The following is a 15279-nucleotide window of genomic DNA, read 5'->3' as shown; positions in this document are numbered from 1 at the left end:
ACAAAGAAACTAATTAAAATGGAGACAGTTCGGCAGGAACCACGGGCATTGTTAGGAAAGGATCAAAGACCAAAGACCCTTTTTAAGATAAAGGGACAAGAGAAGGGTAATTAAGTTAATTGTCTCCAACAAGGATGTCTATTGTCTTTAGAATACCATGAGATAGACATCTAGGATGTGTATTTGAGACATGTGCTGATGGCCGCCATTTTGTGTGATCATGCGGTCACCAGACCATGTGCTCACAAGACTCCATTTTAGAGTCCTCAGGGGGGTGTGACCTCTCTCCAGTTTCTTATCCAATAGATATGCATCAGGGCTATTGTTACAAACTTCTCCACCAATAGATGTTAGGCTAATTATACTAGCCAATCCTGTTCTGTCTATGCCATGTGATATATACTTTGTTCTAGCCACCATTAAACCAGAATCCATTTTGATACACGACCACCATGTGTCTTGTGGTTCTCCAGGCCAAGATGGCGGAGGCCGATCTTGGCCTGTTAATTAATTTTCCTTTACAGACAGCATATCTCTGGGGTATTATGATTTTCCCCCGACAGAAATTGGCGCCCAACGTGAGGGCGTTGATGATCGTTTGATGTGCAGCCGATAGTGTACTGATCCACTCACCAACCGATTTGGAGACGGGCCCGGAGGACCTCAGATGAATAAATCAGCGCTGAAAGAAAGGTAAGCGTTTGCTTTACCAAATAATTAATCTGAGTTCCTACGTGTCCCGGATCCTGTGTGTTGATAAGTGAGGTTAGTGCTGCATATAGTATAAAATCAACGCCATTTTTATATAGCTCGGAAGAACCAGTAGAATATATTGTCTGTAAAGGGGGTGGGAATGTTATACCTCATTCTTTGTATACTGTCCATGCTGTGATTTGATTGATACATCTGTTATAAAGTGTATAGGGAGGCATAGAAGGGAGAGTCAGTCTCCATCCTTAATACTGAGTGATTGAAAAGTCCTTGTTTAAACACTAAGGACTGAGTAGAATCCGCGCAAGTACGTGTAAAGATTCAGGGGTGTTCAGAATAGGTTTTGCCTTGAGCACAGATACCGGAAACTTGTACATTAGAGATTAGTTCAGTGAAAACAGAGTGACTGTTTGGGAGATCCCACTAAGAGAGGTCAGTATGTATGACCCTCGAGTAGTCAAGGGTGACCCTCTATTGTCTTAATTGCCCTAGAGGGGTGGGAAGCTCACAGCTGACTGGCCATCAGCTAGTATGGGGAAGGGACCCTCTGAGATATGGTACACCCCATATGAACTAATAGAAAGAGAGAGAGAGAGAAGTTGCCGCCCAAGTAAAAGAAAAATAAATAAATAAATAAATAAATAAAAATCCTTAAGAGAGCAGGGGTTCCTAAGATAGGATTGTTTGATAGTAAATGTTGGGAACCAATGGAGATTAGATCATGCAGGACAGATACAGGAGCATAAGTTACAAAGAGGAATAAGCTCTGATTGAAGAACAGAATGGGAGGAGTGCAGAGTCAGCCAGTATGGAAATCAACCCAAAAGATAGTTTAAGGAAAGAGCAGTTAGAAATGGAGGTGAGAAACTGCTGATAAGATGTTGGATAGTTGGAAAAACAAATTAAGTAAGGAATGGTTACAGAAATAAGGTATTAAGTGTTTGTATATTTTCCTTAGTGTAAGGAAATGCATAGTGGACACACACTCAGTCCAGTTAAAAGATCAATGTGTTCTGCACATGGCATTGTGTTGTTAGTGCCATGTGAGTGATGATGAAGGTCAGGCCCCTCCCCCCAGTGTGACTCGTATATCTCCACAGCAGAGGTATCATGGTATACAGGTTTGGTAGCAAGAAGGGGGGAGGGGAGACACGGCAGGTAGCTAAGATTTCAGCTATGAGTGATACGATGTAACATCATTGGTATAATGTATGGAGAATTATGAATATATGGTTTAATAATTTGTAACTGTATAATGTAAGCTGTTTTTAGAAATGCCAGTATTTGATTTTTAAACCTTGTGTAACAGTGGTAAAAACTTTGATTGGAATCTCATAAAGAAAAAAATGTTAAAATTCTGGCAGTTGGCCCTTAAGGCAAAACCTCAAATATAGTTTAAAAGGTTCTGAACATCTGTGGTAATTAGAAGAGAGGGGTTTGCCATAGACATATTCAAAAACTGCACAAAGATATTAATATGTAATGTTGGTATCAGTATTGGCTGTTTAAATCATATTTAATGTCTTTAGAATTGGATTAATGGCATAAATTTTAGATAATCATTATTATGTTTATTTTTCAGTGATATACACATTGATAAGAAGTCGAAGCCAACTAATGACATGTTTGTTTATTTTTCCTCAATATTCAGCTGTGCAGGAATTATAACTAACCCTGTGATTATTTGTAGGAAAATAATTTATCATAATCTTTATGATTTAATGGATGTGTGTGTGTCTGGAGCTCCAGTGTGAAGTATGCATGTATATATGGAAATGAATGGGCCCATATGTGTGTCAAGTATATGTACAGGTTACATGTGTTTGCTATATGCACATGCTCTGTTTGTCCATGTTTGTATTGTTACATTTTTAGTCTCCACAGGGAGCAGATGAAGAAATTGAATGCTGATAGTCCCACAGAGGGTGGTGACAAGTAGATATGAGTTTCTTTCCATTGCTGAATACATATATGTGTGTTTTGGAGCACATAGCTTGCAGGTGGTGATTGGGTGATAGTGAAAAGATATGTCAGAAAGACGGCCCCTCCCAAGTGCTGATGACAACTGCCACCTCCGTCAAATTGGAGGATACCTGCTTCCCATTATACAAAGATTCCTGAATCACGGCAGGAATGAAGAAATGGACATTATTTGTTTGTTTTTTTGTTTTGCTTTCCTAAAAGGATAATGGGGATATGGCAAAACATTGTACAAATTGCCATGGGCATATTGTGTATATAGTATTTTCTTTCAAGTTAATTTTGATATGTTTTAATAGATGTTATGATAAAGATAGATATAAGTGGTAGACATTTATAAAAAAAAATATCAGATGGGGAATCCAACAGGGCTGGCATTTAGGGAACTAAGTGAACGTACTCATCTGATATGAAAAATAATAAATGTCTTAATGGGGGAATTGTGGGGGAACAATAATATCTTATGAAAAATTGTGTATAGAGGTGGGGGCTGAGATGGTTCTATCTGTCCATCTCTCTCTCCCAGAGAGATGCAGTTTGGATCTTGCCAGACTGGTTATGTAAATACTATGCTCTGTGTATTGGGTGATGCTATCTTACAAAGAAACTAATTAAAATGGAGACAGTTCGGCAGGAACCACGGGCATTGTTAGGAAAGGATCAAAGACCAAAGACCCTTTTTAAGATAAAGGGACAAGAGAAGGGTAATTAAGTTAATTGTCTCCAACAAGGATGTCTATTGTCTTTAGAATACCATGAGATAGACATCTAGGATGTGTATTTGAGACATGTGCTGATGGCCGCCATTTTGTGTGATCATGCGGTCACCAGACCATGTGCTCACAAGACTCCATTTTAGAGTCCTCAGGGGGGTGTGACCTCTCTCCAGTTTCTTATCCAATAGATATGCATCAGGGCTATTGTTACAAACTTCTCCACCAATAGATGTTAGGCTAATTATACTAGCCAATCCTGTTCTGTCTATGCCATGTGATATATACTTTGTTCTAGCCACCATTAAACCAGAATCCATTTTGATACACGACCACCATGTGTCTTGTGGTTCTCCAGGCCAAGATGGCGGAGGCCGATCTTGGCCTGTTAATTAATTTTCCTTTACAGACAGCATATCTCTGGGGTATTATGATTTTCCCCCGACAATAGTATAGCTGAATCCTTCTGGACCTGAGATAATGCCATACTGCCTCATATCCCTTTGCATGTGGGATCGAGGAATATAATGCCTCGACATCCAGACTGGCAAACGCACTCCCTTCCTGCATCACCACACCATCCAATTTCTTTAGGACGTCCATAGTATCCCTAGTATATGATGTAAGTCCCAGAACAAATGGTCTCAGTATATTATCCAAATAAATACTTAAATTCTGTGTAAGACTGTCAATTTGGGACACTATGGGTCTACCCCTAAGAGGCTGCAGCCCCTTATGAATTTTGGGCAGTGCGTAAAAAGTAGCCAGTACTGGATGTCGAGGAAACAAAAAATCCTTCTCTTGTTGGTCAATAAGTCCATCCTGCAATGCATGGTCAAGGATTGCCTTCAGTTCAGACCTGTATTCACCCACTATCTCCTTATTGATTATCTCATAACAATCAGTGTTTTTTAGCATGCTCCAACACATATCTGTATATCTTTCCCTGTCCAGGGCTACCACATTGCCTCCTTTGTCAGCGCATTTTAGGACTAAATTATAGTCCCTTTCCAGTGCAAGTAGGGCTTCCACCTCATTTTTACTTAAATTAGACTGATACAATTCATTACTAATTCCCTCCATCTCTCTTAATCCATCTGACACCAACTGGGTAAATAGGTCAATATGAGTAAAATCCCCCGGAGGGGGCTGCTTTTTGCTCGATATTTTCAGATTGGTAAATGGGCCTTTTCCTTCTATCTGTTCTGATTCATTAAGAAGGTCCTCCAATACTTTTAGACCCTCATAATCTGTAGCTTCCAAACCCACCTCCTCACATTTTTCACGCCTCAATTTCATATGATGTTTCTTCCACTTCAATTTCCTGGCAAAAAGATTAATGTCCTTTACCCAGTCAAAAGAATTAAATTTAACTGTCGGGACATAAGATAATCCTTTACTCAGTAACGCAATCTCTGCCTGTGTGAACACATGTGAGGAAAGATTAATGACCCTACTCATATTGTCCCTTGAAGTATCCCTCTCTTCAGGGTACGGATGACACATTGTATTCAATTGTCCTTCCTGCCCCGCAGTAGGTAACTCGAGATGGGGGGATTTTTGTCTAAAAAATGTTCTTTGGTGGAGCCCCTACCCCTCCCTCTCCTCCCACGGGATTGGTTTCTCGGCGTCAATCTCAAATTAGCAGCACTAGTAGTGGACCGTTCAGAGTCAGTTGTTTCACCCTCTGACGATGAAGGATGGTCCCTGGCTACTGTTTTTTGTTGTTGCTGTTGATTGGTTACAATCTCATATGCTTTTTTATCTCTAAACTCCTGCAGATCCCTTAAGAATTGGAAATGTTTGCGTTCCTTTATTTGAGAGCTAAATTTCTCAATCGCTTGCTGTAATTGTCTATCTTTTCCCTCAAAGCCTGACAATTCGGCCAAAGATTTCGCTTTTTCCCTCTCCGTATTAAGCTCCACCTCCAATTTTTTAAGAAGTTGTTTTTCTTCCTCTAGTAAGATCTGCATCAGCTTAAGAGAACTAAGAGTTATTTCCTTATCCCATTTGTCTTGTAGATCTTTAGATCTAAGCCTTGGCGCAGGTAATAATGTAATCCTTAGCCCACGTGGGACAATATTATGCTTGATATAGCTATCTAGAGATTGGACTTCCCACCAACTTCTATAATAGTCTTTATAGATCTTTGTCAACTGCCGAAACGTTCCCTTAAGGGAGGAAGGTCCTAGGCTGGAGACTGGTAACTCCCCCTCTGAGAAAACACTATGTGCTTCACTGAGTAAACTTTCTGTATTGACTGCAGAGAAAACAAAACCTGCCATCCCTTTAATGATGTAAATGGACGCCAATGATGGCACAAAAAACAGACATAAATTCACTGACTTCTCAATGTCTAGTACTTTTCTTTATACAAAATTCACTGAAGGGAGAGTAATCCCAAAAACAAGTACCAAAAATAAAAATAAAACTTCACCTTTATTTTTTTTGCAGATAAAAAACAACAAAAAAGGTAAAAACACATCTCCGGCAAACCAGGCAATGGAAATGCCAGATATTTACTGGGTGTGCACTAGCCTTTGTGCCACATCCCCTCGGAGGGTAGGAAGAATATGGGCGAGTAAATGTAGTTTAAATTCACCTATTCAGCCCTTTTACTAGGAGATCCTACCTCCCTACAATATACAAAGTATGTCCGGAGTATATTGGAACTGAATTCAAAATAGTATCAACCTCCAAAACCCAATATTATAGTGCAAATAGTGGGAGTATCCACTTCCTCCCTGAGGATACTGGCCTAACGCCACACCAACAGGAAGGGATAGCGGAAAAACTACACCACTGGGTATGGAGGATTCAGTCCATAGCTCCCAGACATACATATAACTACTGCAACTTTACCCTACGCGTTTCGTCTCATGCGAGACTCCTCAGGGGTATATAGTATGTCAATTTGTTGCAAATAAGTGGCATAAGCCACACGATAGTGCAAGTGTCTGGCGGTACGATGCACTGACCGCCGGCAGGACCGCTCCACAGACAGCGGTGAAGTGCCCTGTTACTGCCGGTCTTTTTAAATCAGTAACCACGCCCCCCGATATACTGCTCAGCCAATCTGGCGTCGCCTATAATGACACACCAGTAGCTCCGTATGTTAATAGAGTACACACCCCCTCCATGAATAGCTACGTACTGACAGGTACCTCCCTTCTTTTCTCTTGCCATATTACATCGCGGCATTGTCCGTAACCAATTGTCCAGAAGTTATCTTGTATCAATCGTCCTGCTCTTGGATGATAATAATTTATTCGATGCACATGTAATGCTACAGATATTATCGTGATCCTCCCAATATGTGTTGATAGAGGACTACACATCAACATGTTTACACAGGATGACATCACACGCATGCGCCAAAACATAGTAAAGAACCAAGATTGTATCACAAATGACTTAACACGCATGCGCAGGACTTTGTTACGGAACCATTAGGTAAGTCGACTCGTAATGGCGGAGGTATTGCATCAAAGCCTGTCACCATTCCCGATCCTTATCATGGGGGTGTATGAACGAGACTTGGTGAGTCATACAATCGGGGGCTAGACACGTATACTGAAAACAGCAAGACAAGGGATATATTCACCAGGTATTTGCATGCTTACAATACAGCATTACTGAGTATCAAAAAGTATATCGCAGCACGGAACGGACAAAAAGGTATAACCCAATGTATCAGTATGTGTGACATCTAGTTTACCAAACACAAACAAATGTATCGAGATACCAATAAAGAAGGCTACAAAGAAGAAACGGAGCAATCGTTTAGAGGTATTACAACCAAAATAGGGAAAAGAAATGGACAACTATACAGGTAAGTCGCAACAACCCACCATGTTTTTAAATGAAACAAGAAAAATCCATTTGTTCATTAAGTCCCTTAGGGGATACTGTGTCCAATCTATATATCCATTGTGTCTCTTTTTGTAAAATGAGACGGTCCCAATCCCCTCCCCGCCTTGGTGGTCTAATCACCTCAATCACCTGGACCTTTAAACCTGTCACCAAACCTGCGTGACAGGTATTGAAGTGACGTGCTACTGGTGTGTCCCTTTCATTAAGCACATCACATACATGGTCTCTCACTCTCCTTCTCAGCTGTCTAATAGTTTTTCCTACATATAACATTGGACATGGACAGCTAAGGAGGTAGACTACCCCCATGGTCGCACAGGTGGCAAAATCCCTACAAAAAAATGTTTTTCCTGTTTGTTTATTCCCAAACTCCTTATTTCTATCAATGAATGGGCATGCTGTGCACCTCCAACAGCTATGTGTGCCACCCCTCCTACCACCGGAGAGCCAAGTCTCCCCTCTAGGAATTTCAGGAAGTAGGCTATGGACCAGCCTGTCCTTGAGGTTTCGACCTCGTCGAAATGTTATATCGGGTTTATCACCCAACAAGTCGCCTATTTCAGCATCAGCTTTAAGGATGCCCCAATATTTTTGTACATAGGAGGTAGTATTATAGTAGTTATATTCTTGTACATAGGAGCAGTATTATAGTAGTTATATTCTTGTACATAGGAGCAGTATTATAGTAGTTATATTCTTGTACATAGGAGCAGTATTATAGTAGTTATATTCTTGTACATAGGAGTAGTATTATAGTAGTTATATTCTTGTATATAGGAGTAGTATTATAGTAGTTATATTCTTGTACATAGGAGTAGTATTATAGTAGTTATATTCTTGTATATAGGAGTAGTATTATAGTAGTTATATTCTTGTACATAGGAGTAGAATTATAGTAGTTATATTCTTGTACATAGGAGCAGTATTATAGTAGTTATATTCTTGTACATAGGAGGCAGTATTATAGTAGTTATATTCTTGTACATAGGAGCAGTATTATAGTAGATATATTCTTGTACATAGGAGCAGTATTATAGTAGTTATATTCTTGTACATAGGAGCAGTATTATAGTAGTTATATTCTTGTACATAGGAGGTAGTATTATAGTAGTTATATTCTTGTACATAGGAGCAGTATTATAGTAGATATATTCTTGTACATAGGAGCAGTATTATAGTAGTTATATTCTTGTACATAGGAGTAGTATTATAGTAGTTATATTCTTGTACATAGGAGGTAGTATTATAGTAGTTATATTCTTGTACATAGGAGTAGTATTATAGTAGTTATATTCTTGTACATAGGAGCAGTATTATAGTAGTTATATTCTTGTACATAGGAGCAGTATTATAGTAGTTATATTCTTGGACATAGGAATAGTATTATAGTAGTTATATTCTTGTACATAGGAGGTAGTATTATAGTAGTTATATTCTTGTACATAGGAGCAGTATTATAGTAGTTATATTCTTGTACATAGGAGTAGTATTATAGTACTTATATTCTTGTACATAGGAGGTAGTATTATAGTAGTTATATTCTTGTACATAGGAGGTAGTATTATAGTAGTTATATTCTTGTACATAGGAGTAGTATTATAGTAGTTATATTCTTGTACATAGGAGCAGTATTATAATAGTTATATTCTTGTACATAGGAGCAGTATTATAGTAGTTATATTCTTGTACATAGGAGCAGTATTATAGTAGTTATATTCTTGTACATAGGAGCAGTATTATAATAGTTATATTCTTGTACATAGGAGCAGTATTATAGTAGTTATAATCTTGGACATAGGAATAGTATTATAGTAGTTATATTCTTGTACATAGGAGTAGTATTATAGTAGTTATATTCTTGTACATAGGAGTAGTATTATAGTAGTTATATTCTTGTACATAGGAGGTAGTATTATAGTAGTTATATTCTTGTACATAGGAGTAGTATTATAGTAGTTATATTCTTGTACATAGGAGCAGTATTATAGTAGTTATATTCTTGTACATAGGAGCAGTATTATAGTAGTTATATTCTTGTACATAGGAGCAGTATTATAGTAGTCATATTCTTGTACATAGGAGCAGTATTATAGTAGTTATATTATTGTACATAGGAGTAGTATTATAGTAGTTATATTCTTGTACATAGGAGTAGTATTATAGTACTTATATTCTTGTACATAGGAGGGTAGTATTATAGTAGTTATATTCTTGTACATAGGAGGGTAGTATTATAGTAGTTATATTCTTGTAAATAGGAGGTAGTATTATAGTAGTTATATTCTTGTACATAGGAGGGTAGTATTATAGTAGTTATATTCTTGTACATAGGAGGTAGTATTATAGTAGTTATATTCTTGTACATAGGAGGTAGTATTATAGTAGTTATATTCTTGTACATAGGGGGTAGTATTATAGTAGTTATATTCTTGTACATAGGGGGCAGTATTATGGCAATTATATTCTTGTACATAGGTGGCAGTATTATATTCTTAACATAACAGGTAATACAGGAATGCACACAATGATATCCCCAGTAACATGTGGATATATCAGACTGTACTAGTTACCTGTGATGTGACGTCATATTTCATAAAGTGTTGGAGAAGCTCCTTGTCATGATGTCCTAACACATTCTCAACCATTCCTAAAATGTTGATTGGAGGATTCGGGAAGTACTGAAACCAATGCTGACACCAATTGGCTAACAAAAAAATAAATAAAAAAGTTTAGCCTAACAAAACAAAATTATACATTTCTATCTCAAGTTACCTCTATCCAAAGTATATTTGTGGACCACTGGTGCTCCCTCTGATCACAACAAAGTGGGTCTTTGGTACCTCAAATTAGGTAAAGCAGCTGGTCACATAGCTCAGCCACAACTTATTTTCTATGGGATTGCTTGAGATAGCCAAGTGCCGTTTTCTCTCTCAAGCAATCCCATAGCGAATGACATTTCAGATCGGATGATCAACCCGCCTCTCCATCCAAGTGGGAGAATGAGACCCCTGTTCTTATAATCAGAGGGGGTCCCAGTAGTCAAACCCCTACAGATCAGTAAGTAATCCCCTATCCTGTAGAGAGAGGAACTTGAAGAGCTGAATACATAGACATAGGTATGTAGACAAACATGGTCCCATCCTTACCTTCAGTCCTTGAGATAGACCCTCTCAGGGCTGCTCTTTATTACACTATCTCCGAATCCCCCCCTCCCCTGTACATACAACCAAAGCTCTTACTTATCACTGTGGCCACAACTTCGAAGCAGATGAGCTGGTTGTTCTGAAAGAGTTTGACAAAAGGAAAGGCCAGGAGGGGAAGGTACTTTGTTTCTCCAAATATTGCGGACCAATGAGCCAATGTAGATAGTGTCCTAGTGATCAAACAGAAGCACGGTTACTTACAGGAGAACTCACATCTACATCACATACAATCCAACGAAATACAAGGATGCAAGAGAAAGCTCTCATCTTATAACACCCATTTATAGTTTGGGTAAGAACTGTCTCAAGGACTTTTCCATCCAAATGTTACATAAATGAAGCTTTATCGGTGCCAGGTGACCTATATAGAAGACCGGAGGTGCTGCCGCTGGAGAGGTTAGTCTAGGGAGAGGTGAGTAAAGTGCTCGAGCACCAGATCTATGTTCTTACTTGGGGTTGTGCACTGGACATACCACCAAGCCTCGGAACTGTAGCAGCCAAATACGTATAAAGCGTATCACCCCAGCAAGAAAATCAGGGACCACCATAGTATCAGGGCCAGTATTGAACTTTTCTGGACTCTTAGACAACCCCTGCAATGTCTACAGTTCACGTTGCCGGCCATTACATTCCTACTAGAGATGAGCGAACACTGTTCGGATCAGCCGATCCGAACAGCATGCTCCCATAGAAATGAATGGAAGCACCTGGCACGTACACTTTGCCGGCGGCCAGTCGCCGTGCCAGTTGCTTCCATTCATTTCTATGGGAGCGTGCTGCTCGGATCGGCTGATCCGAACAGTGTTCGCTCATCTCTAATTCCTACCTCTGTAACACTCTCAGGAGCTTTCTACTCTTCAGTGGGTATTCCTGGTGAAGCAGCAGGTATTGGGGATGTGCGCCCTTGTCGGTGAGGCTGCTGAAGGCCGCGTGGTTCTCGGGCAGCTGCAGCAGGGATCGCCAGATGAACATTCTGCAGAACAGGAAAAGCCATTAAAAATCTGTAAAGAATTATTGTCTATGTTGCTTACTTATATAGCGCCATCATATTCCGCAGTGCTGTACAGATATGGATGCAGGTGTCCCGATATACACCAAAAATAAAAGATTTATAACAAGAGGCAACAGTGATAAGGAAAAGCTGATGTTTAATCTGGGTCTCTATGATCTCTCTTCGATACCTTTTATCTCCTGATCGAGATCATCAGATGTCTAACGCTTGGTTCATATGGTACTTATGTTCCAGTTTATGTTTTTTGGGGTCTGCTTAAGACCTAAGTGGTTACCCAGGAAAACCTGCAGAACCCATTACACTATCATGGGGCAACACTTCATGTCCGCAGGACTTTTCTCTCCGCATATTTTAAGTCATATGGAGGACGATGTCTCCGAACACTAGTGTGAACTAACTCTTAATCAGGATCGGTTCACATCTGCAACGGTACCTCCGTTCGAAAACTTGGTTGTCAGCCAAAAAAAAAGTCCTGCAAGCCTGATTTTTTTCATTCGCTAAAAGATAACAAAAAAACGGACATCCAATGGCCCCCATAGGGTCCACTAGACTCCTATCCATCATAGAGTAGATCCCATTGTGTCCAGAAATGGGAATAAGGATACAGATGTGACCCAGCATCACTGAAATGGTGCTAAATGTGTATCATAGTCCTACGGCAATGAACTGAACATGCTGACCATAAACTTGGGTATAAGAGTCAATGCACACAGAGTTTTTTGGAGAGGAAAAAAAATCAGCTTCAGGAATTAGGAAATGTTTTTTTTCCTCCAGCACAGTGTAGGGCGCAGGGTTTTTCCGCCTCCCATTGGTTTATTCAGGTGGATTCTGCCTGAAGAAAGGTCATGTGGCTCGCAGAAAAAAAAAAAAGCTAGCGGAATACATAGAACTCTATTTTAGGAGGTGGATTCAGCGTGAAAATCCTCACCAAAAAACTCTGTCTGCTTTGACCCCGAGTGTATTCACACGAGGTAGAATTGCTGCAAAAGTTTCTGCAACCAAAAATAAGTTCTAATCATCTCAATGGAGAATTTCTGCAAGTCCCATGTCTCATGCTGACCTCAATATCCTTCACATGACCGGCTAAACGGCGTAGCATTTAATACCTCATTTTTACATACTGCCCCCATCATCAACTATATGACCAAGAGGTGTCAGGTCACGGGTCAAAAGAATGTAAAAAGGACATTAAGAGCAGACACAATGAATATGATTAGGGTTGAGCGATTGAGAAAGATCGGATCCCGATCGTCGATCAAGCAAATTTCACGATCAGGATCGGCTGGAAAATAATCGGAAATTGGATTTTGAAATCTCAAGATCAGATCAACCCTAAAAGTGACTTTTCCCATAGAGAAGCATTGACTAGGGTTGAGCGATCGGGAAAGATCGGATCTCGATCGGCGATCAAGCAAATTTCACAATTGCGATTGGCTGGAAAATGATCGAAAACCGGATTTTAAAATCGTTCCTGGAATCTCAAAATCGGCTCAACGCTAAATAGGATGTATTATATTCCTACCTGTATTTTGCTGGGTACTCTCCAAAACCCTTCAGTATCCCTCGCAGCCGCTGCTTGTTCAGCCCACACGACAATTCATTCTGTAGTAGAATACACATAGACTTTACTGTGACAAGATATTCATACATTGAGATGACTGAAGAAACGTTTTAGAATCTGTGTCATTCCAAGTTACATTGTGGAGTAAAACCCAAGACATCAATAAAGCTTGATTGAGGAGTTTCCCATGAGTTCGATACGGTCGCTGTATTCTTGGCCTATCAGATCGGCCCGGTATAACAACCTGTAACTCCAATGATCAGTGATGTGAAGGCCGCGTCTACTACATAGGCCAGTGACAGTATATTCATTGGTCTCATGGCCTGTTGCTGGGTCACATCACGACCTCTTCTAACAGCTAGTGTGGGATGTCGGGGTCAGACCATAGAAAGTTCCTGCATTTACAGTCACCTCTATTGGCAACGAATAAGGACTAGAGATGAGCGAACAGTAAAATGTTCAATATTCGTTTCGAGTAGCCCCTCAATATTCAACTACTCGAATATCGAACCCTATTATAGTCTATGGGGGGAAATTGCTCGTTTCAGGGGTAGGCAACATTCGATCAAATTGAGCTTACCAAGTCCACGACTGAGGGTCAGGCTGGATTCTCCGAGAAGTCTTCTCCGCGCAGCGTCTCCGCGGCATCTTCCGGCTCTGAATTCACTCTGCCAGGCATCGGGCCTGGGCAGAGCCGACTGCGCATGCCCGCACTACAAGAAAATGGCCGCTTACAGTCAAAGCAGCCATTTTCTTGTAGCGCGGGCATGCACAGTCCGCTCTGCCCAGACCCGATGCCTGGCAGAGTGAATTCAGAGCCGGAAGACGCTGCGGGGATGCTGCGCGGAGAAGACTTCTAAAGGTAGGAGAAGAACCAGCATTGATTGACCGACTGTATAGCATTCAGCCAATCAATGCTGGTTCTGCATCAAACTTTTCCATTCGAATAGCAAGTGATACTCGATCGAATATTACTCGCTCATCTTTAACCAGGACCACAGAGGTCACCAGTACGATGGTTGGAAAAAATCTTTCAAACACTGAAAATTTGACTTATTTATATTTGCAAAAATGTCTACAGATTTTAATAGATGTTGGAGGCAAAACCCCTTTAAAAAAATATAAAGAAAGTTGTAGAACATTTCTTTATTAATCTGCACCTCTTTGTTATCAGACGTGTCCCCCTCATCTGGCTGCAGATACTTTGTCTTCACAACTTCTTGCTTGGACTTCCAGGGTCGGCAAGGTCGTGCAGATGAAACATTCACTTTCTCGCTGGTGGTTCCAGATCTATTCGCTGTCGAGTCCTTGTCTTTGGTTAGCTCCACTACTTTCACTAGGGGCGGGGGCGGCTGCAATAAGGAGTATGGCACAGAGATTAGGAGCAGAGGCTCATGGCACAGACACCACAACAGGAATGATCTTGGTCTTACCTTATTGAGTTCTTTGGTCAATGCTTGGACGCTGTACAGGTTTATGCTGCCGTTTTCCATGACGCTGGCGATGTATCGACCATTAGGGCTGGCAGATGAGGTCACTACGCCGTCATCATGGCTTCCGATGTCAAACACAAGTTTACACGTCTGAATATTGATAAATCTCATAATCCCGTCCTGACTGAGGACACCTAAAACCTAGAAAATATACATAGTGATAGTCAGTCGTATGGTAGGAGAGGAACACACACGGGCGGAGATTTATTAAACCTGAAGACAAAATCTGGGAGTAAAGCCAAGCTAGGACATCTCCTCCAAAGGGAACAGAGACCCATCCACAGACAGCTGTTGCAAGGTTATTGCCCCTCATTAGGTTAAAACAGGGAATGGTGGGTAAAGTATGCACATCCTCCAGTGGCGCAGGGGTATCAAGGCTAGAAAACACTGGTCTTGATAAATTTCCCCCAACTTTGATATCAGTTTTCCATCCCACTAGTGATGACGGACCCTGGTGCATTGACAAATATCACAGGCACATTGCTCTACCGACTGGTTTAGGTGACAGTATTTGATCTCCAAGCAATTCCAAATTCTAAGACCCCCATGCACATAACCTGGTGTGCTTCCGATATGGGGTACGGTTTGCAGAGAAATAAAGAGTGACATCCAACCGCATTCAGTGATGGAGGCTTCCGACCTGTTCCAATGACACAGAGGATAGGACCTGCTCTATGGTGTCAATGGAACGGGACGGATCAGAAGCTCCCATAGACGTGGATGCATAAGGAGG

General features: G+C 40.5%; 1 protein-coding gene across 1 annotated transcript in view; it reads right to left on the bottom strand.

Moving 5' to 3' along the window:
* TBC1D31 (TBC1 domain family member 31) overlaps nt 1–15279 on the bottom strand; it is a 33185-nt gene that overhangs the window by 10945 nt on the left and 6961 nt on the right. The window contains exons 8-13 of the mRNA XM_075270128.1: nt 14487–14687; nt 14214–14405; nt 13015–13094; nt 11307–11453; nt 10517–10650; nt 9848–9981 (exon numbers count right to left, since the gene is read on the bottom strand). Coding sequence (XP_075126229.1) covers nt 9848–9981; nt 10517–10650; nt 11307–11453; nt 13015–13094; nt 14214–14405; nt 14487–14687 — 888 coding nt within the window. The remainder of the gene's footprint in view (nt 1–9847; nt 9982–10516; nt 10651–11306; nt 11454–13014; nt 13095–14213; nt 14406–14486; nt 14688–15279) is intronic.

Source organism: Leptodactylus fuscus, chromosome 4 (assembly GCF_031893055.1).
Source record: "Leptodactylus fuscus isolate aLepFus1 chromosome 4, aLepFus1.hap2, whole genome shotgun sequence".
Lineage (NCBI taxonomy): Eukaryota > Metazoa > Chordata > Amphibia > Anura > Leptodactylidae > Leptodactylus > Leptodactylus fuscus.
This window is presented reverse-complemented; position numbering and strand designations above follow the sequence as displayed.